Raw genomic sequence first — 26,030 nt, 5'->3', positions numbered from 1 at the left:
CCTCCTTAACCCAATGGCAGTGAACTGGTTAAGCTCCTCCTCATCCTCCCTCCTCCTCCTCCACCTCCCATTCAGCTCCACCTCCAGGACCTGGCTCTAGACCAGTGGAGCATGAGAACCAGGACAGCCTGGACATAAAGGGACGATTGTGGCTGCCCAGCGACATGGAAGCAAGTAGCTCTGACGAAACTAAAAGTCAGCTTCAAGCTTGCACAGCAAAGCCCAGCCAATGGACGGGGAGAACAGAAACTCAGTGAGTCAGGAGATGTTTCAGCTTAGCCAAAATAAGGGCACTATGAGGTGCACTCAAAGCTGATTACAATAAACCAATGAGGAGGCATTAGCCACCCAGCTAATTATGCCTTTAATTGGGGGGAGAGCTCCTCTCATGCCTGGGCAGGGCTCTGCTGGTTCGTCACTCCCAGATTTATAAAGGTGTCATCACACGTACTACCGTCTTTAATCAAGTCCTTGCCTCAGTGGAACAGTTTGGGGTGGTAGGTGTTTCGTTGACAGGTGTTTGATTTATTGAAAAATAAAAGGGTATTTTATGCCCAAAAAATAATTCTTAAGAAATAATCAGCATTCAATATTTCCACACAGAACTGGTGCGGCTTTCTGAAAAGAAGTCACTTTACCTTATCAAACCTTTACCTTACATAAAAAGTGTATTATTTGAGTCTCTATGCTGGACTGTTTTTGCGAACTTGAACAAAAGCTACACTAAATTCCAACAAACACATCTGTTGCTTTTTAGCTTTTTTTGATATTGTTATTGTGTTAAAATTTTTGGCCATATCACCCAGTCCTGGTATCCAAAAAAGACAGAGGATATAAAAAATGCTGCATTAGTTAATCAATAGAAAATGAATCTGCAACTTTTGTTTTTTCCTTTTTTTTGGATAATTGAACAAACCTGTTGGTTGGGACAAAACACCTTGGTCTGTGGGAAATTCAGTTTCTGGTCATTTTATGGACAAAGTGATTAATTAATTCATCTAAATAATAATCAGCCGATGAATTATTAATAAAAATAATCATTAGTTGCAGCCCTAAAAATGATAAACACTTTATGTATAATCATATAAAATCTTTTCAGTGCGGTCACCAATCTAGGCTGATATTTGTGAGTTTTTCTGCTTCTTATCCAAACCATAGACAAAGGCAAAGGCAAGAAGGTAAATGCATTACAATGTTTATAAATGACTATGCATATTGCAAACATAACAACATTATCAGATAAAAATAGCAACAACATGTCAACTAGTGAGGCCTACATATGAGAAAAAAAAACAAAAATGCGATTTCTATAGACTAATGTCTTTTCTTGCAATTTATAAGTCTGCACAATAGCCGCATAATAGCACAAACAGTACACTGATTAATTTGACTTTATTGCAAGACAGAAATAGCAGCAGCCTCCAGTGAAGAGTCCTTGAATATAAAGGAAGGCCAGGCAGTGCTGATAAGATTGTCTCATCTGGCTTGCAGGGCTTAGGTGCACTGTGCTGCCTGAGAAAAAAAAAATGGAAGGCAGGATGTGGCTACTATTAGGCAGGTAATGGGATCCATCTGAGGTGCATTAGAATCAGTCAAACACAACCACACTTCAGTTCCATTCAAATGACTGTCACAATCACTTCAAATGCACACCTTGAGCGAGAACTGTAGGCGACAAAAAAGTGGCTTCCGACTGTGGAGCAGCTCCTCTGAAGTTGTGCCAAGCTCGGGCATGTGCTCTTTCCTAATGGTGACGGCTGGGAGAGTGGCAGTGAGACTGATGTGCATGAGAGCTGTCAGCCTCTCCCCATAACAAATGCCAACCCCCACCACCACCAACACCCCCCCACCCTCCTCCTCCTCCTCTTGCACCCCCCCTGACAGAATGGAGACAGAGGGGGAGGGGCTGATGCAGGAGGAAGTGGAGGTGTGGAGGTTACAGACAGAACCTGTGACCCAATTGTGGCCACACCAGCTGTTTCCCCTCCACTGCCTCCCAACCACCGCCATCTCTGCAGACCACATCCTGCTAATTGGCCTATGCTGCCTAGCGCACACAGACACACACATACGCCGGGACACACACGCACACACAAATAGAGTGCTTGCTAAATAATATCAGTGAAATGGCTTGTTCCAAGTGAGGAAGAACATTTGCTGGTGCCTTAAGCTGTAGTTGCGTGATGATTGATAAGTGCTTCAAAACATACTTCCCAGAAAATAGAAATGACTAGCTGCCCTGCCACCATGCCGGCTAATGTCCCCCTTGACATGCACATAGGCAGACAGACAGAAAGACAGCCTGATGACTGACACACATACTGCCACCAAGATTCTATGGAGGGGAAACTGAATTAATTGGTTTTCCCTTCTGTGGATAAGTCCTCAGAGTGGTGTGTATGTGGCGATAATGGCAGGTTGCACTGACAGGGAGGTTATTTAATAAATCCTGGAATGTGCAAGGCAGAAAGGAAGGAAACACAGAAAAGGGAGACAGAGCGACACCTCTCTTTTTGCTCTGTGTCTTGTCTGCCATACCCCACAATATCTACTCTGATTTCCTTTTTGCTGAAGACACTCAAACCTGCTTGTTCAGACACACACACACACGCACCCCTAATCATGCACCCACATAAATACACTTAATCGCTGACACACTCACGCATGGCGAGAGCAGTACGGCAGACACATCCAAGCATGCACAAGTAGGCTATAAAAGCACACACAGAAACATGCACAAGATCTTGCTCAATCAGTCTGATTTGTTTGTTTCCTCCTAAGCATTTGAGGATTCCTCAAGGAGGAAAAAACTTTGTATAATCAAGTCAATTATGTCATTCAATCAAGTCGAAAATCATTTCGAGCCCTTTCTCAGATCAATTGATTGCAAAGTCGTGCTGAATATTTGCTTGCCGTGTTCTATTGTGCAAATAAGGTGTCTTTATTTGGAACAGCGGACCAGGCCATGGTGAGGGCTTCAAAGCCACTTCCAGAGAAAAAGAGCAAAACAAAGTCCTTCACCTTGTACGCTTTGAGTCAAGAAAATAACACTGGATTTTATAGGGGAGAGCTAGTTGCATATTGTCTCTGAACAAAAAAAAAAAACAGTTCTATTAATTTATAACAGCTCTTTTGTCTCACTCAGGACATGGTACATTATGTGCCCATGAAAAATCCATCCTCAGTGAAATTGTTTAAACTCAAGGTCAAGTGCTGATGTTAGAGGAACTGTATCAGCTGAAGGTGACCTTGAATGATGTGGAATATGACATGAGGGAAATGGATCTCCGCTCAGTATGGGGAAATTATCTGTGAAATGCTGCCACTGTATCAAAGCCTGTTTGCGTGTGCGCATGCCTATGTGCGTGTGCACATGCTCGAGAGTCAGTGTGAGTGTGTGTGTGTGTGTGTGTGTCTTGTACACATGTCCTTGTATAACGGGGTGTGCATATATGCCTCACTCAGCAGGAGGTATTGGTCATGAGAACAGCGTGCAGAAACTGCTGCAGCTGACAGCAACAAAACACTGAATATGAATATGAAGTGGGCGTGTTTTTCTCTCAGAACACACTGGAATAATGTTGTCACAATATCAAAACCCTAGCTTTGACTCCAAAACCAAGATATATTTGCTTTTAAAGCCACAGCACCATAAATAAGGGAAAAAAAAACATTACTCGGTTTTTGTTTTTTGCAGTGGAGGTTTGGTCATGGCGGCTGGTTGTCATTGCTTGTTTGCTCTGTAAGCAAAATGCATGTTGTTGACCATGCATGTTGGGCTGTGTGAAGCTATTGCCGTTTCCTCAGTTGTTTGCTTTGTCACAACAGAAAATTATTAGTCTCACTGTCAAAAACTGGAGCTGCTGGCTTCTTTTAAGGCTACTGCCAGAGTGCTGGCCATGTGGTTTAACCACAGTGTCAGGGGGTGCCATACACTGATTGTTGACTGAGGGTTTTAATTGATTAAATTAACATCTTTTGTGTGATCTTAATGATGATAAGATAGAATTTTATTTGTTGAAATAATCTAAAATTCAACAACACAATGCAATGGAATCAAAGAGTGCTGAAATTCTGGTTATTGTGAAAACACTATGCAAGGCATTAATAACAATAATAAAATGTCTTACCTTCCCAAACTGTTCAAAATACTGCTTCACATCTTCCACTACTGTATTGGCTGACAAGCCACCCACAAATATTTTCTTTGTTCTTGTGACCATCTGGAAAGAAAAGGGCGAGAGACGAAGATTAGTGACGGGGCTTCAAATGCATTGCACAACACCTTTAATGAGGCTTCAAACACAGAGTGAGCAGCACCTGTGGTGGGGAAGACTTAAAGGAGTGAGGACACATTGTTGCTCAACAGGAATAAACAGATTCACACGATGACGTTTCCAAAACACTTAAGCATTATAGTGTTAGTAACAAGCAAGGTTGCAAATGCTGAAGGTTTTGGGAGGAAAAGAAAAAAAAACTCTTCGTCTGGTCTGTGAATTTCCCTCACAATAACGTTTCAAATCAAAGACCTCAACTTCATCCTTAAAAGTTTCTATTTATCTTTACAAAACTTACAGGAAAAAAAACACTAATAATTTATGGACTTTCATAGAACAATTAATGAGTGCTGTAAGATGGAATCAGAGTGCACTAAAGCCTCATTTAGTTTCAAACAGCAATAATATTAAGGATTATTACCCACGGCATCAAAAAGGGCATGAACATCTGCTGCTGAGAGTACATGCTAAATTTAGAAGGACAATTTCTCAGGGAACTACAGTAACAATCCAACACTAGTGTGAGTGTCAGATATGTGTGGGACTGCTTCTTTTTTGCATTTAAGTTTAAAAATTAACTCACGAAAAGGTTTGAATGCATCAACATGTAACAACAGGCCCAGTCTTATCCTCAAGTCAAGCCTCTGGAACACCTGGTCAGCAGAGGTGTTGATTTTCCTTGCTGACACACTACACTTAACATTTAGCTTGTAAATCCAACTTTGTATTACGATGTTTGACTTGAGATAAATTAAAGGGTATTGATGGGTCAGTTTTATTCATAGGTATAAATGAGCAGGTTAAAAAACAGGAAGGGAGGATTAAGCACATCATGTCTCTTTGGCATCTGTGGTGTTATTGCAGTTATTGTTGAGGCCTGATCTAACTTTGCGGTGAGAGGCTGCTCCAACACTGTGGAGAGAAAGACCTTCACCTCAGCCTATCTCAGCTGACCTCTAGTAATAGACATACAAAGGTGAGGATTTAGTCTGTTTGATGCAGACAGAATGTTTCCTAGCTTAAGTCAACAAGTATCGACAGTTTGAGTTTGAATCACTTCTCTTTGTTTAGTTATTGGAAAACATTAAGACTAACAACGTGGGAGACTGAATTACTAAAGCTCTTAACTAGTGCAATAATAGTATAAACTAATGGTCTAACAAACTGTATGGTTGAGTTGTTTTTCCTGCACTTCTTAGGCTGATTGTGAATCCAGAAAGACATCTGCCCCATACATAATCTTTACCTGCCTCCTATCAAGTATCAAATCTATGCTACAGCTTGAGAATTTACTGATATAATGTGGCATATAATGATTTTAGATGCACTGCTCTGTAATCTTACTGGCAAACAAAATAAGGAGCAGAAAAAGGCAGCAGAGAGAGAGAGAGAAAGAGAGTCACAGCTCTGATCTCCTTCGGCTCGCCAGAATTAAACAAAAAGAAAATGATGGGGGTAGGAGGAACATACTCTAGAGATGCACAGCAAACAATCAAGGAGGTTGAAAGAGTCTACCTTGATCAAAATGCTGACCAAAACACTTTCGATCTATGAAAGAGGCTTAACACTGAGAAAAAAGAAGCAACATTCAGCTAGAGCTGAAGTAACCATCTGTCAAGTGCTTTCCAGGTGCACACAGTCTCACAGGCACATAGCCTGCACATATGCACACAGCCTCCCACACATGGGCCCTCTCTTGTTACAGTTTTTTTTTCTTCCTGTGATTTTCATGTTTTTTATTATATTATATTGTTTTACCACAAAATTTAATTAAGCCACTGTTTGCTTTAAAAAAAATAAATACAATAGAAAGACATTTATCAAATGTGCTTTATGAATAAAACAAAGATGACAGTACATTTTGTCTCCCTTATAGCTCCAATTTAAGAGTGAAAAAGAAAAAAGAGCTCTGAGCACAGCATGTACTTCAGGGCTGGAGGCGCTGGTAACTGCAAGATGAACTCGTAAGAGTTTAGGTAAGAGACCACACACTCAACCAGTAAAAATATCAAGGATGTTTCATTACATTCACAAGAGCAACACATTTTGCAGGCTTATGAAAATGTGCAGTGGTTTAAATATGCAAACACAGATCGTGTAGTAATTAACAGTGGCATTCAGGTATGCATAATAGGCTTGACAATCTCAGACAATCAATAAAGGTGCAAGCATCATTAAAAAAATACAACAAATATACCACAGAGCAATACACACCTATAATAATAATTAGAAGGTGTTAAATATACATTTAAAGGTCGAGCTTTACACAGTAATGTGGCTCTTGGGGCTCGACCTGAAACTTGTCCAGAACAAAAGTCAACATTTCCACTTGTCCTACAGGACTTGACACCGCTAAATGACCAGATACCTATCACAATGCTAACATGCTAACATAGGTATGTTACGCTGGTAACTGTGCCGGGCTGACCTGCTGAACCTCACGTTTAAACATGCTAATGCTAGCAAGTTTAAATGCTGACAAAGTACTATTATGTTACATGCTAAATGTTAGCCAAATGCATGTTAACATCCAGGAGCTCGCAGTGTTACCATAGTTACCACGGTCACCTCAAAGCACAGCTAATGAAGCACACTGACGATAAAACAGTGCAGCTTAGACTGAGCCAAGGCTAACAATGTAAAGCTGAGCCTGACAAGCTGAACGTGAGGTATCGTAAAACGGGCAATTAAGTCTGATCTTTCCTCTGGCACCACCCTCAGGCTGAAGTTTTTTTCCGCTCTACTGTTGCACTGTGGGGATCTAAGAATAGCTGAAAAAGTTGTCTTATCCATCCAACAATTTAATTTCCTGCTGTGTAATGAGCGTTACAGGTTCACAGGGAATGTTTGACTACTCGTGGACATGCAAAATATCAACTGGCTGGTTGAGGGTTATTCACTGGCCAAGGCCCAGCAGCTGCATCATCCCTCCATCGCCCCCCTCCTCCTCCCAACATCATGCCTCAGGCCTCAGGGGTTATCAGGCTTGGATGCTGCCGCCGGCAACCCCAAGCCAGACAGCTGCTGATAAACTGGCTGTGCAAGTATTTATCAACATCATTCACTTTTATCATTGCCAATCTAGGTTAAAAAATAAATAAATAAACAAGTCAATGTTCATCTTTGCTCGCCTCTCTACATCAGCTGTTTGCCCCGCTTCCCCCTCTGGGGCCACCCATTCCCCGGTCATTTTTCGGCCTTGTTCCCATCAGGCTGCAACCAGTCAAGTTTCCAGCCATGTCTTTATACTGTGACATGTCCACCCAATAGCTGATGGGATTGCTTGAGTCCTGGTACAACACAATTACTTTCTCTATTTTTCTCTCCATGGTGACAACAAACATTAAGCCTCATAGCTTTATATTGTGTCCCTCTACGGCTATACCACTTGGTGCTGCCATTATTTAAGATACTAGGGGCAAAAGGCTGTTTGTTTCATCTTTGTGGGTGTTTGATGCATTTTAACCACCACAAAATTCAGCAGTTACTTAAAGACTACTTGAAGAACTGCCATCATTATTTTCCATGTAAATAGGCAGCAACTGCAATAACACCAAGCTGATTGGATGAAATGACTTTGGAATTACATTTAATTTGACATAGATCATTTTACATCTTAACAAATGCATTTTCTTTTCAAGCAAATCACACACTGCGCAATAATAACCACTAGGGAACAGAAAATTCCCTACACTGCACTTACAGCAACATTAGTTCTGATCATCTGGATCTGGCTGTAGTATTTTAAAAGTGTTCTTTCGACAACATGTCAGTTCAAGCTGACAGATTTAAAAATGGACCACTCTTCAACCCAGTTTTTTTTTTTCCTTTAACCCAATTTTTCAAACATTCAGTTATTTTTGCACATCCCATAGAGACAGTACAGAGAGTTATGAGTGTGCACGTGTGAGTGCATGTGAGCTCACACATGAATGTGTTTCTAATTTCTTGAGTGCATGAGGCTGTGAGTGTGAGGGGCTGCAACAATTACTGCCCTAGTGCATTACCATGGTAATAGAAGGCATGCAGTAGACACATACAGGGAGGCAAAAGAAAAAAATGTAGAAAGCTTCTGGTGCACTCCTCTTTACACCTGTTAGCAGTTTTTAATAATGACAGACAGAACAAAATGACAAACTGTACACCTCTAAGAGCAGCGTGACCTTTTCAATGAGGTCATCAGGAAAGCTATCTCCTGAAGCCTGTCACTTCAGTAATGAGGGCTAGCTCTAAACCATTTTCATATTTCCAGTAGTTAGGAAGGCACTGGTTTTATGTTGTGGCTCATAAAACAGCCATAATGGCATCTGCACCATCTTGATTATAATAAAAGCACAACTCAAACTGACATCATCCATCTTTTTCATAACTCTAACTCTGCATTAAGATTGTACTTTCAGTGCATCACATTCTGTTTGTTAGCAAATTGAACATTCAAGCCAAAAATAGCTATTCCCTTAACTCTAAAATCCCTACCAAATATACACAGTTACGTAGTCTACATTGCAGAGGCATTGGTGCTGGTATTTTAATGCTGAATGAAGAACATTAGCTATTGTCAGTCCACATGAAAACAGAAAAACACCTGTTTCAGGTCACACACATACTGTCCAGAGAGTGCTTAAAGCTGACTGCTTTGTCTATACACCTCAACAACAATATCCACCCTGCAGCACATACACACAGTCAGACAATCTTGGCAGCTGAATAGCCATGGAGGATGTGGAGGCTAGTATAGTGGAAGCGCAAACTTGGCACCTCCCCGGATTCCCCTGAAATTATTCATATCCATCACAAGGTGTCATATAAACATTTATATTGCATAAATACATAGTCTTTTATTTTCCTCATCAGTTGCAATCCTGCAGTGCTTTGTCTTGCTGCAAACGGACCTAAGAATGGCATGCAGCTGTCTTTATGTATGGAGGAGTGGGACATCACAGCGCATGCAATCATACTTGACATGTCAGGGCCTCGTTAAGGTGTTAAGTTCAAGGTACGTGCAGTTTAACGCCTAAGCCAAAAGTTCATGCTGAATATTTTGAATATCATAGTATTCTGCTGACTCATTTTGGTCTTGTCTTAAGTGTTTATAAGAGGAACTCCTGAGACAACTGAGTCAGCCAGGCCAGTGAAAAGCTTTGATAACAGCCGAGTAGAGACAATTACTTGCCCTCAACAGTAATGTAAATGACCCAGGTACAAGTGATACTCATATACATAAATCTTAAAGCTTCCAGGCAACTTTAGAGATAACTTTTTAAGCAAACTTGGCAACAGAGATACAAAATCTATGCAAAACACATACTGACAGTTTGGGCACTTCAATACATCCCTCTAACACAAAGCAATAGAACAAACTTGGGAGATATCTTTTCAGACCTCACCAGGCAGGTAATTATATGTTTCTACTACATTAATTGTATCACTCAAGCCCAGGCTACTTCACTTTGATGACCTTGATCTATTGTCTGATTTGCATCTATGTGTGTGTAAGCGTATTTCCTCTTTTCCTCACCAAGTGTAAACAATGCACCTCATCACAAATCCTTAATAATATTGTGCTCGGGGTTTAAGTATGTGCTATAAAAGCAGGATGTTGCTGTGCGCGCCGAGGAGGTTGAGAAAGATAAGCCTGTAGCCAATATTGCAGCACACAATATTATTGTTATTTGTGGAAATTTTAGGACTTCTACCTGTGGCAGCAAACTTAGCAAATTAAATTCAAGGAGCCTCCACATTGCACCTACAAAAAGCTATTAGTGTTTTGAACATGCATACAGAACTGAGACTGCAAAGACAAGCCGTGAATGTCATTAACTCCTCCAAGCAGGATCTATTCCATTTTTTCTCTCTCACATGAATACAGTGTGAAACAACATAAAAAAGTAGCGGAGAAGCAGGCAGAGTGAAAGGAAAAATGTGTAACATATTTATGCAAATCTTGAGATTTTACGCAGACACTTTGGCTCTGATGCTCTAAATATGTTTTCTTTTAAATTCCATTCAGAGAGGCACAGCTATGATAGATAACGACAAAGACATCTAGTAGTTTTACTGGAAAAGTAAGCTGACACTATTTATGGTGAGAGGACTGGAGGATGAAAATGTTCACTCTCAGATTACAGATCAATGTGTTCACCTTTCTCTGTCCCATTTTTTCTAACATGAAACTTTTATGTCCTTCAAGTAGTGAAACATCTAATGTGGGTAAAAGTTGATTTGAACAATGGCAGAGGCAGCTATATGTAAGGTAATATTGTATAAGTGAATTAGCCTAGCACCATCACCTCAACAAAAGCATCTGTGGTTGAATAAGTTACAAAAAGTCAACGTGGGAGATTTATCGTAAAACTTTAAAAGTCTTAAAAACTTTAATAAGTAGCTCTTTCTGGCGGCTTCAATCATAGCACACTGGACTGGAGCTGCTGCAAACCATTAAAAGTCTGGAAAAACACATATTCAAGCAGGAGAGCCACAGAGAGAAACAGAAAGATGAAATCATGTGAAAAATAGCGGCTAGTTGCACTGCCACCCCTTCGTGCGTTGTGGTGCTGAATGGAGAGCTCCAGCAAAGTAATTTTATAATGCATCTTTTAATTTAGGTTTCCCTCTCTCCGTGCATCTCTTGCGCTCACTGTTTCAGCCTGGCTTTAGAAATGGTGTCAAAGAAGACCTGGTTTTCAAAGACATTAAATTTAAGATGTCATTTTCACTGTTGTGATGGTCAGTCTGTATGAATGTCTTTCCCCTCTCCCATATTTTGCATCTCCCTAAATGCAAAGTTTCAACTGAAAGATTAGATCCAATGAATTTAGGTCCAATCAGTGAGTGCTGGGTGATATTGTCCTAAGGTGACACCATGTTTTTCCCAGTGAGTGATCAGGTTTTTGATCCTTAAATGTCAACAGCTAAAATAAAAGTGAATAAAATATACATTGTGACACAGTTAAACTTTTTAGGTTGATGTCTTATTGAGACCAGTGAAACAATAGTAGTTGCAATTTTAAAAATAATCCTAAATTCTGCACCTTTTCTAGGTTTGCAACTATCAAGACTGAAATGTCTATAATTCCTGGATAAGGTAAAACTGTAATATTACTGCTTTTTGTAAAATATTTATTTACATTGTACATTATATAACACATGACGTACATACACACACACCACATGTGCACCACTCTCTGAGCCAGTTCTCAGGCAGGTCGCTAAGATCACACATCCAGCTATGATTACAAGGTGTAAGCCTTTATCATGGCCCTCACCTCTCACACATACAGGCTCACAAACAGCTGTAAACACAGAGCCCCAGACAGGGAGGACGCAGACAGGGGATTTCAATGTCATTTCTCATACCTAAAAATAATGGGACAGATAGAAAAAAGCCATCGCACTTTGTTGTGTAAGCCACAATTGTTATCGTTCTAGCAAGGGGATATAATTACTGGCATTCAGATCCTGTCTGTGGCCTCGTTCATAAGCAACCAGAAAGCACCAGAGAGCATCTGTCAATGCAATGTAGTATGATCAAAGGCCTAGACGTCGTGCAGGCGCGATGCGCACACACACTCACATTCGCGCACAAAGAAACACACACAACCACACACGCACGCAGGCAGGGAAAACATGGCCAGTCCAGGTAAACACTGCCTCTGCTCATTTGCATCACTAGAGCTGACTCACAAAGAGAAAACACAGCCAATAAACAACAAACAACAGCACAAATCACTTTTACTTTGGAGGGCGTGCAGCACAGGATAGAAAACAGAAGCAGAGCACAAGATAGTAAAGCAGGATTAGATCATCAGTGAGAGACAGACACGGAACTGAGCGATTAGCAGCAGTGGTGTCTTTGTCCGGCTACAAGTTAAGGATGGGGGCCCTGCCTGGTCCAGTTCCACTCCCCTACACGCCCTTTCAAAAAGTGGTCCAATCTCAGCTCTAGTGTGCATAAATAGATCTGTAATTGCTTATTACAATACAATTAGGGCAAAGGAGATGAGAGAGGGAAAGATGCTTAGTGCAAATGTGTAGTGACAGGCCCAAGCACCCAGACCCAGGATTACAGTAGCCATTTGCACACGGACAGAAAATGAGAGCAATAAGAGAGGAGACAAAGAGGGAGAAAGGGAGCGAGAGACAGGAAGAAGGAGTTGGGGGGGTGGGGAAGGGCTGTCAAGCACAGGGCAGAAGCTAATGACAACTCTGGCTTCAACTTGCACAGACGTCTTTGAAGCCCGGCTCTGATCAGAGCTGTGATTGCCACCGCTGCAGGGCCACCACTCCTATATTAACCTACACTAACAGCTATTCAGTGAAAGTCACAGGCCCTTTCAAAAACCCGACTCCTGCTGGAGCTGGCCATCTGCAGAACGGCCCTGTGCGATGGCCAACATGTGAGAAAGGGATATGCATGTAAGGGACACTGTTTGCATATGGCCTTGCTATAACAGTGACAGTCAGGCTGAACATGGGGCCAGTTAGAGCTGATTAGCTCTACTTCCCTCCTCAACCCACTACAGTTATGAAGATTGATAGAAGCAGCTTAGAGCTGATTATAGGGCCCTGGAGATGCATGGGCCCATACCCAAACAGCACATTCACACTGCATTCACAATGAGCACAGCATGCGATCGCTAGGCACAGGCCAGGCATTAAGCAAACGTTATAGCAATAAGAGGCAAATAAGAGAAATGGACAATGCCAGAAGTGCTCTTAAGAGCTTTTCGGAAATATGAATATTATGCTAATTAGATGCTTGCTTGTGGCCAAATCTGGGACATTTGAGCAAGCATGTTATGAACATTTAACAAATTTCCAAGACAATATATTGTGAACATGACTGGATATCTAAAACTCACTCCAGGGTTATGAGACACAGCATGCCTTCGTGTAGCTGCGGAGGCCTATTTAGCATCCAGAACACAAAAATTAATCTTGTTTTGACATGAGCCAGTCGTGCTTTGAAATGCAAAACAAAAATAGTGAAAATCCATAATACTCTTTAATAACAACAAAATCTGAGTCCTGCCAACAAAAGTAGAAACTTTGTAGGGTGTTCTTGCAAAGACAAGGACAGATGGAAAACCAAGAAATTGCCTGTAACATTGGCTACATTTACTAAGAAGTTCTACTTAAAGGCACCATACAGAGTTTTTGACCACTAGTGGTGCTATGGAGCAATGTTTTTACAAGTAGGTACTAGTTTTGCTTGCATTGTGCATGAGCACAAGGACACACATGCACATGCATGTGATGAATTTAGAATATTTTTAAAAGGTTTTGTAGGGAAGGAAATGCACTTAACACTTTGATTAAACCTCAAGTATACACTTCATAAAACCTTTTTATCAAATATGTATGTAATTAAATGGACTGAACAGGAAAAGATGTGGAATTTTAAGTCTCCTTCGGGTCTCTGCTGCCCCCTCCCTGTCTCTGAACTTGCACCAAGTTTAGTGTCCTCCAACTTTATTGTGTCTTTCTAGTCGAGTTAAGTCAAGTTCAGTTTGTTCCATATTGTATATCCCAGCCTACACACTGTGTGTCAGGCCTGAGAATGGTCTGGGCAACCCAAGCTTTCAAAAACTTAGTGGAAAGAATTCAGTGAAATCAGTGAATGACATAAGTCTGATGACATAAAACAATGGGCAAGTTCAATATCAGTGGGTTTCACATATTTTCACCAGAAATGAAGGTGGAACAGGGATTGGGGTTAAGGTCAGTGAATGGGACAGTCAGAGCACACACTGGGCAGTACAGGCAGCTTAACACAGAAAATTACACATACAGTTTCAGTGCACTGTATTAGAAAAGTCGTTGACAAAGACCAGTTAGAATATTAATGTAATGGAGTACCAAATGTGAAAACCTACAAATTGAAAAATTATCAAAAAGCAGCATTTGCCACTGAACAACAGAGAGTACTAAAAAAAATTACAAATCAAACAGCAAGTGAGAAACATTTTCTATACAGTAAATAATCTCCTCTGCCTCAGCCGTTTGATTGGCAGTCTTTTCAATAAGTTGATGTTCTCTTGCGTGACCCTTGACACTGATACCAAATGTTAATTTCTGTAACAAGGCCCCTGTCTTAGGCCTGACAGTAAGCACTAGAGGGGAAAACAAATGGGATTTTAACTTCCAATTACAATAATGGCTTTTTGTGACAGGCCCTCCAACTACGCACCTTACCCCCACCCCTGCCTCCGCCCCTCTCTGTCTCATACAACACACACATACATACACACACACTCACATTGTGGGAAAACAATGCAGCTAATCATCCTAGAACCTTCATCTCTCTCTGGAAATGTGGTCACGTGACTGACACGACAACAAAAGGAGGAGGAGATAAACAGGAGGAGGTAAGTCCACGTACACAGTTAGCAGTTTATTAAGTACACCCAATTATAGTACTGAGGTTAGGCTGAATAACACAAACACCTGGAATACAGGTCAACAACACCTACAACAACTATACTACATCCACCAATATTATCATACAGGTAAATGAATGCCTCACAATAGTTTCAACAAAAACTAAACAATATAACGGTCATGATCATAAGATTTCTAGCAGGACTGTTGTATTGGTTTTAGCTAGGTGTGCCTAATACACTTACGACTGAGTGCACTAGCAGGAATATCCCTTTTTTTCTCAGTTTCTCCTGTGACACACTCGTGTTGCTGTAGATAACATGCACCCTCTCTGTTATTTCATTCCATTTCATTCTTTAATCCTGCACTATCATGAATTCAGACAAACTGAACAGAAAGGTGCACAATGCACATTTAAAGGTTGTGGCCATCTCTAATAAAAGTGACTAATATTTTACATGTTAACATTTGGAGAGATTGAAAATATAAAATATCAGCAGGCATTTTTTTGTGTGTGTGTGTGGGGGGGGGGGTTCTCAGAACTACTTGCTGGATTTTCATTGTAGGACAGATACGTACACTATGTGCTTTCCAACTGCAGTCAATAATTTGTGGGACCTTGTGTGCAGTTTCAAGCCATGTTCTAGCCCTTCTTCTAATGTACAACTCAGAGGGCCATGCAATAGTGCATCACTGGTTACACAGAGCAAACCATCAGAGAGATGAGAGCACAAATGATGACATCTGGAGGACGTATTAGTAAAGTAGAACACACAGCTCGATGAAATATCTTGACAACTTTTCTCTCAGCTATCAATGAATCCCCTCAGGACTGGCTGTTTTCACCAGCTTCACTCTCTATACTTATCTAGATACACCAGGTTGCCATGGGAGCAACAACTTAACCCTAGACAGAAGACTCTAAATAATCAAAATAAACAGATCATCATCTTGAATACAGGATTATTTGAGTGCTATTTAATAAATGTTATAGATGAAAGGATTACTCGATTAATCTAGTACTCTTAAATATGAATATTTTCTGCTTTTCTTTCGCTCTTCATCCTTGTAAAGTGACAATTTTTGGGTTCTGGGCTGTAGTTCAGACAAAACAAGCAATATTAATGGGTCACCTTGGGCTCTGGTGAACTGTGAAGGACATTTTTCATGACTGCCCATCATTTTAGAGGGAAAATGATTAATCGTTTAATTGAAAATTGAAAATAACTGGCAGATTAATCAATGATGAAAATAATCATTTGTTGCAGCTATAATTAATTATGTAACCATGTAAATGGTTTAAGCAGACTTTTACTCACACTGGCAGTAGCAGCATTGTTGTCTAAATATAAATGCAACCACATATGACTAACTGAATGCAACCTTGTTAATCATTTATAAGTAAAACAAACTCCAGGCAAGTGCCAAGATGATGGAAACACAATTCATTGTACTACAAAGTTAATTATGTGGATCATTGTGTCCCAAAAATAAACTGCAAGTGTGCATCATTATGCATGGCACCAAGGTCATCAGGCATTCAGTATCTTCAGAAACATGAATTCAACTTGCCGCTAGCGGTATCTGGGGTGTTTTACATTTATGGCTTTTACTGTTCACCTCCAGGACAAGAATGTCAGTTTGCCAGCCAGTCAGGACTCTCCTTCCTATTAAAAAAAGGCAGTACACCATGGTGTGGTCTGTTCTTTGTGTCACACGAACTGCAGTGAGCTGCTGTAGCTGGGGTGACTTTAGTCTGTCACAATTTATGGGACCTCGCAGTTTTGGCTTACTATTTTAGTAATCTGTTGGCTATGTGGGCTTTGTTTATATTCACCTATGAACACTGAAAAGCATTCAGGGAATTCATACAGCTTTCTATATTTGTTATGCATATTCAAAATCTTACATTTTCTGCTTACAGTACATTCGTATTTGAATATCTTTGTCACTGGGAACCATGGACTGCAGCTAAAGGACATACAAACATATTTAGTATATTATATTTCATCTGCTTGTAAAGTCATAAAAGAACTGGACACATTATATGTATATAACATTCTGTGCATAATGTTTAGAGATGCATGAGCCAAAAAAACAGAAACAAGTTATGCCCAACAGTAATGTATGACCAGAGAAGCAGTGAGAGAAAGACCAAGAAGAGAGCAAATGATGCAATTATTGCCATCAAAACTAATAACCATGACACAATCAACTTTATGAACATTATAAAATGGGTGATCATCCATTTTTACCTTAAAAAATATATTTCCTTATTTACAGCCTGGTCATCAGACAGCTATCTTAAACTAACAGTAGCACTTCTGGGACTGTATTTCATTGTTGAGTTATGTCAACGCATTTTTGACACCGCATTTTTAGTCACCCCCGACAATGGTTGTGGTCCACTTAATTGATGTAATTAATGTTCATCATGGTGAGTGTTTGTTGAATGACTTCTAAACCAAGAGCCTGTCGGCTCCTCTCAGGAAGGGAATTGGGCGAGCATGAAGCACTTGAGTTTTTTGTCATGCTTCACAGGAACCTAGAAATGAGTGGAATAATTCCCAGCTCTTAAGCATGCTCAGAGGAGCTCAGCAGCGGGGCTCAACTAAGTTATTCTCCATGGTGTGGATAGCTCGCAGGCAATCCTGACCAGCCAGCGTCCAGCTACGTGGACACACATCCACTCAGCCCACAATACACAATGATTTAGTGGCAGGTGATGCATGGTAGAGCAAGCACAATGATCCTGACTAGATGTCATGTAAAATGGGGCTGTTTACACTCTGTTGCACTGTGGCTGTCTGTGTGTGGCAACGCTGCAATGCCTTGTACTGTCCTTGATGCACCTAGGTAGTGCTGTCTGGAGGTGACTGAGGTAAAGCAGAAGGAGAGGAGATATGGAAAAGCCGGGAGGAGGGGAAGGGAGTAAAATCTTACTTTGTGTGGTAGAAGATATTTTGTTCTCTCATCTCTGGAATTATAGAAACTGCTTGTGGCTAGTGGAGGCCTCAGCTGCGGTGAAAATAGGCCCAGACTGCCTCGCTCCCTAACAATCTACTCCACATCTCCAAATCTTCCATCTCTGCCCCTGAGCAGTGGCAGAAACAAACAAAAACCTCCTGCTCTCCACTCTTTGTCTGTATTTCATTTCCTCTGAGGAAGAGGGCTCTCTTAAAATATTCAGCCACTTTAAAGTGGCATGTCACACTGACCAGGCTATTTTCTTTGATGAGCTCTAGTCCTAATCCTTCAATGATACATCTTCTCCCAACTCCATCACTCAAGTGAGGTGCCCTACAGAATAGTTATGGGTTGAAGACTCTGTGGAGGAAAAAAAAGAAGAATTGCTGGGTTTCCAAGTAGCTCTTACACATCAGGCGTATAAATAGAGCTGTGTGACACTATGGTCAAATGGATTTCTGCACGCAGTCCACACACACCCTTAACATGCTGCTGGGCCACAATCTCAGCCCCCGGGCCTTGGCTCAGCCCACCTGCACCACCTACAGTGTAATTCACTCTCCAGCTAAAGCTGGGTAGTAGGCCTGACCCCCACAGCTCTGGCCGTCAGTTACTGCTGACCTCCAGCAAGGTGCCAATGAAACATGTCCATTGAGTGGTGAGCAGAACAAACTGCCTCACCCGGCTCCTGCTGACAGCTCAGCATTTTAAAGAGTGGTAACGGATCAACACAGGTTCATAGCCGCACAGCTAGGCCGCCTTGCCTCTGGCCTGAGCAAAGCACTACAGTGAGAGAACAAAGGAGGGGGGGGGGGGTTCATTTTGATACTTGAAATATATTAACCAAGTCAAAACACTGATTAACTGACGAATTCTGATGTGATGAAGCCCTAATTCTTTTTGACATAAGATCTTGTATAAGTGATATTCTAGCAAAACTAGATTTGTACGAAATAATTAAACTGAAACTCTCTGGTGGCCATGCATTCAAAACTTATAGCCAATTATGCATCCTCTTAATTCTAACGCATTACCACTGTTTGATTGAGACATTTTCCAGCAGGCAAATGCAACAAGGCTTGAGCAATTTTTTCTGAAGACAAGCAAACCCTCACCAGTCCAATGATCCTTGAGCCTACTATACCTATTTGTTCTGGCTAGTATATTAGCTCATTGCCTCCTTACACATCCAGCAGACACAGAGCAACACTGACAACCCTTTGGCCTCCTTTTTCTGCCCATCTGTTGAAATTAAGTCCAATACTGGTTCTCTCTGGCTTGCTGAAAGTTTGATTTTCCTTACCAGTCACTGTCCTTTTTTTCTCCCCAGCTCTATGACCTTTTCACACCAGGCATATACTGTACCATAAACTAGGAGCTGGGCTGTCCATGGTTACATGAGACCTTGCACTGGTTTGGTGTTGTCAGTCTGGAAAACCAAGTCAATGAGCTATGAAACAGGTGAAATTGCCAAGTGTGTGCTGATGGGATCATCAGTATTAACAGCCTGTTCACATAACCATGAATATAATTTCAAAATATTGCAAAACAGGGCTTTAAATAGATGTAACAGGTAACATGTGACTGTGATAAATCATTCAGGGTAAGTACATCATCCAATTACGTTGACATTTAAAAAAAAAAAAAGATGCAAAGATGACACGAATAACAGGCTATGGCATTCAAACATCAACATAATTCAAAGTGACACACAACAAAATTATACTTGTTCATTTGAAAATCAAATGTACTTTTTTGAGTCATTTCATAAGTGCAGTTTTAATTTTAGAAAATAAGCAGGCTAAAAGAATAATAAAAAAAAATATATTAACAAAGTGTGCATTTTAGTTCTTGCCAGAACAAGACAGTCATTAAAACAATAGTACTGAGAGAGCACTTTTTTCTCCAGAGCTGAGATCCAGAAATATTTAAATATGTGAGAATAAAGCCCCAATTTTACAGGGTCATAAAAGCTTATTAGAGCGTTAGCACAGAGTCCCTCTGATCTTTCGCTTTTCCTCCGTTTACTTCTCAATTCAGTGAGAAAAATTAGCCTTTTTGTCCTGCAAATATTTTGACCTTTATAAAATGGAGCCAGTTCAACCAGTTCCAAATATTCAACTATTCTTATTTCTGAATACACTGATTCTTTGTCACTCCTTTTTCTTCCTCTCCCTGTCTGTGCTCTCTCAGCTGCGCAGAGCGACGTCATTTACATAAACGCACGTGACTGAACAAAACACGGTAACTGGAGGGACCCGGGCAGACTAATAACAGTCCAGCCTGCATCTGACAGCTCACTCCCTGTCAGGTGAAACTCCCGGCTGTGGCCTAGTGTCTGTACCCACAAAGCAGCAACACCGACGTCAACAATTCAGAGTGTGAGAAATAGGAGGTGCGGGGAGAGTGTGTCAGATTAGAGTCCATTGCATGAGTCTCACGCTCACTGCGGGAGATTTGGCCTAGGGCCATGTTCCAGATTTGGGGGAGTTCCAGGTGTTACTCAGCACAGTTATCCAGCTTATCAATCCTGCTTCATGACTCAGGCCTCTACTCTTGCTTCCCTCACAGCAAGAAAAACAATTTCAAACTCAACCACAGTTAACAGATACCCAGCAAGCAGCACTGCACATGAGCTAAAAATGGAAACTGGGTAGTAAATTATAATATGTTAGTGAGAATGGACAAGACTATTCACACACTGCGGTTCAGAGCAACGTCAGTGTTTTTAAACTCTATATTAGGAAGAAAATATTGGTTATTATCTTTTAAAATGAGCTCATGTCTCTTTCACAACTTCAAACTTGCTCATTTACAGCACTTCATTTCCAAAGGGGTATATTTAATGAATTTAATTTCCTTGTGCATAAGAAATGTGATAATTCATTACAGATTATTACATTACTGTCAGGTAACGGTGGCAGGAGATGTATGCTATTGTTAACCCATTCTTTTAGAAGCTGATTTTTTCTTTTTACTTCACAAAAATGGCGGTATAACAATGAAATATACTGTGCCTGTGTTTTTAACACTTTTGAGAGGTACTGTTCTCCAGTGTCCAAAGCACCTCCACTAGCTCCATCATTGTCTTTCCTATTTTTTCTGTCAAGATAGATGAAGAGGGTACATTTATATTACCTCTGATTTATTACCAAAAGGTAGATCAAGTTGCATAACTTCACAGAAAACTGTGAATAAAATTGTCTCAAAATTGAACATAAAAGACAGACAAAACCAGGCCTGAGCTAAAGTTAGCCTTAGGCTTAATTTTATCAATATGGGATATCTATACCGAAGTCAAATTTTCTTGATGCTTTAATATGTGCAAGTGAAAACTATAAAAGTTTATTATGTAAAAAGCATGTCTTGGAGTCATAATTCAAACCTATCACATGTTGCTGCACTTCAGCCTCTTCTACCATTTCTACTCGCAGTGCTGAGTCATGAGATTGGTGCATTATAATTACAGGAGAATTAAAAGCTTTACAAACATGAAACAGCATATGTGAAAGCTCCGGTAAGCTTCCAATATACCCCCACCCCATCCCACTTCTTGTCGTAGGGCATGTGCCAGCTCATCATGCACTAATACAACACATCATGCATGTGTATGGTACAAACACATGCATCCAAACAGTCCCACACAATAGTCATTTCTTGTCTGTCTGCATAGTAGCCAACCGTAGGCAGCACAGAGCTGCAGAAAACAGGCTTAGACACACAGTTCTACATGAAAACCCTTCTTTTCCATGAGCTGATCCTTCTTTGTTCTGCATAAATGCCAATTACATAATTCTCTCTGGCATGCAAATCAGATTAGATGAGGCCATGGCAGATCACCTATACCGCTCGGTCTAGTGCTGCCTCCAAATCCACAAGAATAGAACATTTTGGGAGACCTCATTTCTATGCATTTAACAATTTAATCAGCTTATTATTCAAGATGTAACAGACTACATACTATTCTGTAATGTAAAAACTCATAGCCATATCAGTAATAATTTCCACAATGTACATGCATGGTGATATTTTTAAGGTGGAAGGACATGTTCAGCATACTCATTGTGGTATTTGATTTAAAAAATGCAGCTTGAAATTTTGATGGTGAAATATCAAGGGTATTATCAAATGTTACAGACGTCCAGGAGTATACATGACATACTGTATCAGGGGGATATTTGTATGCTAAGAAGAGACACTGACATTCAGCTTGTGGGCACCGATACACAGAATCATGCTGGGAAAGGGAACCAATGCAAATTAGCAAATCGAAGGAAAGTGACACTTTGCTGTTGGCTGTAGGAAGTCATCAGTAAAATGTTGCGGCGGCGGTGCACAGTGTAGTCAAGAAAAAGTACGGAAAGGGCTCTCACTATGCTTTTTCTCCTGTGTGCATGTGTGTGAGGGCACATGTGTGTACTTCCCTGTGTGTGTTTTTGTCTGCGTCTGTTTCAGCCCAGGGAGCTAAAGAGCAGAACAAACCAGAAGTTGCCTGACAGCACAAGACCCTACCCAATGTGAACTTTGAGGACGCGGGGACAGCTGGTGGAGAGAGAAAAAAAAAAACAACAACAACAAAAAAGAAAAGAAAAAAAAGGGGGGGGGGAACAGAAATGGAAAGAAAAAAGGATGCTGTGACTGCAAGGTATTACCCATGATTTTGGGAAGAACTTGTGTCAAAAATCTCTACTATATGACCAAGAGGAGGCTCTGGATGTATTTAGTCATTTATGTATTTTTCTATGAATGTATGTACCTTACATATGCGTACATAAGAAAACAAAGAGCTCAGAGAGAACCTATTCACCGCAGACATGTGTGAGAGAAAAGATCGTTAATAGAACCACTGAAGAACAACGAGCAGTGACACAAAATAACCTGCTACAGGCTGAATTTGGAATTCAGCATCAGAGTGAATGTTACCTCCTCTGAAAATATAATATGTTGATACATTTTCTACATATAATAGTTATTACAGAACACAGCACAGTTAGGCTGCAGGCACATTTCAAAGACTCTTACTACCCTACCATATATGCTCTAAGTGCACAAGCCAGGCAGCAATATACAGTATATGTATGTTACATTTTACATTAATAGATGCAATCCCAGTCCCGCATTCCTCCAGGGCTCTCTTTTGTTAATGATATTATAAAGCACACAAGACCAGTGACATTTACTTGATATTCAGCTTCCATCTTAGCACATAATAATGCTAAAAATATATAGTGAAAAGAAATAACTGTCAGTGGCTTCCTGTTGTGGATACAGAGAAAGAAAATGCCTTCTTAATTTTGTAATCCATCATAATCTATGTAATTTTTCTATTTAAACCACTAAATACCATTTGTACAGGAAAGCTATTTCCTTAAGACAATAACATTCTGCATGTGGAACATATGAACATCCTCAGGTTTTCTCCCAGTGTTGGCCCTTAGCTGAAAAATGTTACCTTTTTTTGTGAGTGTTTAAAATCTCCCTGTAAAATCACGAGGGGAAAATGCAAGTCTTAAAGTAAACTGCTTTTTTCCACCGGAGATGGACTGAAAGTAATGAATGTGCAATCCTTCTACCACTTGCAACCAAAAATTACCTTGTGCATCCAGAGAAGCACATCTATATGGTGACTGGAGAATCCCTGCCAGTTGTGAGCACATTTGGGTTGTGCACATAACGTAAACATCTTTTAGCCAGTGGACATACAAAAAGAAACAAACAAAAAAATAACAACAACACAATAATAGGCTTGATGCGTCTGTCCCCCTGCGCTAGGCTATCAAACAGAGCAATGTATTTCTGCTGTAGGCCTGGCCTCGGGGTCCTAGGGACAGATATAGAAAGATACAGATCTATAACCTGCAGTATCAGGGCCTAATTGATGCAGGTCTAGCATGCAGGGGGAGATCGACATGACAGGCATCAGCCACATGTGACAAGCTTTATCGGTTTGTCTGGGTCTTCTGGCTAGGGAGGAGTTACACAGAGTCATGTCAACACACGAGCATCATGCACAGCTCATTTCTACTAGACTTTGTCATTTCTTTGTTTAACAGTGTATGAAATTGTCATGGTTTTATGGCCGCCTGAGGAAGGCGGGGCTTATCAAAATGACAGTACAGACTGCGGTGCCAAATCCGGCTTGAATAGCAAATCTCCGGCAGTGTGAATGTGAACTGTCTGCTTGGAATACCCCCACAGATCAGCAGCGAAATGTGTTAAAATTTGCGAGGAACATCTGAAACACAGATGTCTGGCGGATGTTTCCTTTAACACTTCCTCCTCCTCTGACATAGAGAGCTGTCTCTCTTCTATTCATATGCTAATGCTCAATCAGGCTGCCCAATCCACAAGCATATCCAACCACGTTTTTTTTTTTTTTTTTTTCAAGCAATCAATTTACCTTGGAGAGAGATAAAAGCTTAAAGAGTCACATAAGAGGCGAGCTGGAGCAAATGGTGATATGAACTGAAAAAAAAGGAGGAAAAAAAACTACCAAGACGGGAAAGAGGCAGTTGGGGAATAGCTGGATAATGTAGGTATAAACACACAAGTCTGTGCCTAGGAAGGCTCGACTGAAGCTCATTCTCATCTAAGCTGAGTTTCCCCCCACTGCAGGAGGGACTTCCAACACCTTCAGCTGCAATATAAATGTTAATAGAGTTCAGGGAAAGAAAACGAGGCGTAAACAAACAAATGTGGTATTCCATGCTTTGGGGCAGCAGGAGGGCCCTGCCATTGAGCAGTATGTCTGCGCGTGTTTGTTATGTGTGTGCATGTGTGTGTTTGCATACGCATGTGCCACGGCGGTGAAGAGAGAAGAGGGAATAAAGATGGGGCTTCTCACATACTCAGTATGAGCTACGCTGTAGTGGACCTCCAGCGGTGGAACCCCCGCCCACAAACCCCTCCTAAAAAACTCCAGTGAGACTGTGCCATAAGACAGCCAGATTGTTTCCTACCTCCTAAAAAAAAACAGCTTTGAGGGTGACAGACGCTCCAAATGGAAATCCACTGTCACCACTGCCACCAGGAACTACACACACTGAGCATTCGAAACCAAAACAAAAGTAGATCTCATCCGAAATTGAGTGCTTTCTAAGATATCAAAGTATATCAAAGATAAAGTCTGTCTCGTACAATGCTCTTCTCTGCACTGATAACTTTTTGAGGTTCACCAGTCACTGTACAGTACATAGAAGCAGTGAAAAAAAGACAGAGAGATGAAGGGTAGGTGGGTGGTAAACACTCACATCCTCATTCTAAGCACACAGGCAGCCACAACTCTCCGTCCTGACTTGTTCAAAGGGTTGGCAACCTTCAGACCAATTAGACATCACAGGGCAGCCTGCACAGCACCCAGCTTTCATATAAACGGCTCTCCATGAATTTTTAATCAGTTATAATTTAAGGATTTAAATAAAGATCAAATTCTTCCGGCTGCACTGCGAAAAAGAGGTGTCTGCCTGTGTATGTGTGCGAGTATCTGCGTGTGTGTGTGTGCGTGCGTGTGTGTATATGTGTGTGTGCACGTCTGCATTTTTATGCAATCAAATGGAAGTGAGTTTGCATGAATGTGTTCATCTGTACCACTCTCTGTCTTTCTCCCATCCTTAATGCTTCCTCTTCTTTCTCTCCCGCCCCACCTCCCCCACCCCCACCCAGCTCGCTCTACCCCGATCCCACCTGCTAGTGTTATGAGCAGAAGCCCGGCAGGTTGTCTAACCCGCAGCAGAAAATTTCCTGACTGACTGGTTGACTGGTTGGCTGGCTGAGTGGCAGCATGTGAAGAGCAGGAGACAGATCTGCAGGGAATCACTGACAGATGTAATTAATGAGGTCATACTTGGAGTTGGCAGTCCCCTTCATATCCAATTCCTGACGATCACAACTGAACACACCTGCAGCTCTAACAGCGAGAAAAGAAAGAAAAAAAAAAAGACGATACCCCTTTCACCAGACAAAGAGAAAGACAGATGTAAGGGGAGCAGAGAGCCGGACAGTATTTTATAGAACACGCTGTCGCTTCTGAACCTCAGATAAGACTTTACATGACACACACCCCAAAAACATTATCTAAACTATAGTGTCACAGAGTAAAATGTATGAGGCCGAACTGAAGTTGGTTACCTTGGTTATGTTTTCCTTTGCAGATATTTCTATTTTTAAAATATTTTGAAAAGACCAAGGTGATTTTTTTTCCCACATTTTTAACTTTACTTTTTTTTTTTTCAGTCAGCACATGTTAGTAAACTAATTTTTAGCTATAAACTGATTTTTAAAGGTACAGGCAGTCTGGAGCTGGATACTATATACTGCCCCTCTTTTTAATAAGAATGTTTTTAAAGATCTAAATTCCTCTTTTTTTTGGTTTTGGAAAAATGTCCACAATGACATACATAACTCTGT

General features: G+C 40.9%; 1 protein-coding gene across 13 annotated transcripts in view; it reads right to left on the bottom strand.

The window, feature by feature from the left end:
* LOC108893503 (RNA-binding protein Musashi homolog 2) overlaps positions 1-26,030 on the bottom strand; it is a 220,229-nt gene that overhangs the window by 146,663 nt on the left and 47,536 nt on the right. For all 13 annotated transcript variants that reach the window (XM_051078482.1, XM_051078481.1, XM_051078478.1 and 10 more), the window contains one exon: positions 4,131-4,223. In XM_051078482.1, the coding sequence (XP_050934439.1) occupies positions 4,131-4,223 (93 nt within the window). The remainder of the gene's footprint in view (positions 1-4,130; positions 4,224-26,030) is intronic.

This window comes from Lates calcarifer, linkage group LG20 (genome assembly GCF_001640805.2).
Source record: "Lates calcarifer isolate ASB-BC8 linkage group LG20, TLL_Latcal_v3, whole genome shotgun sequence".
Classification (NCBI taxonomy): Eukaryota; Metazoa; Chordata; class Actinopteri; family Centropomidae; genus Lates; species Lates calcarifer.
This window is presented reverse-complemented; position numbering and strand designations above follow the sequence as displayed.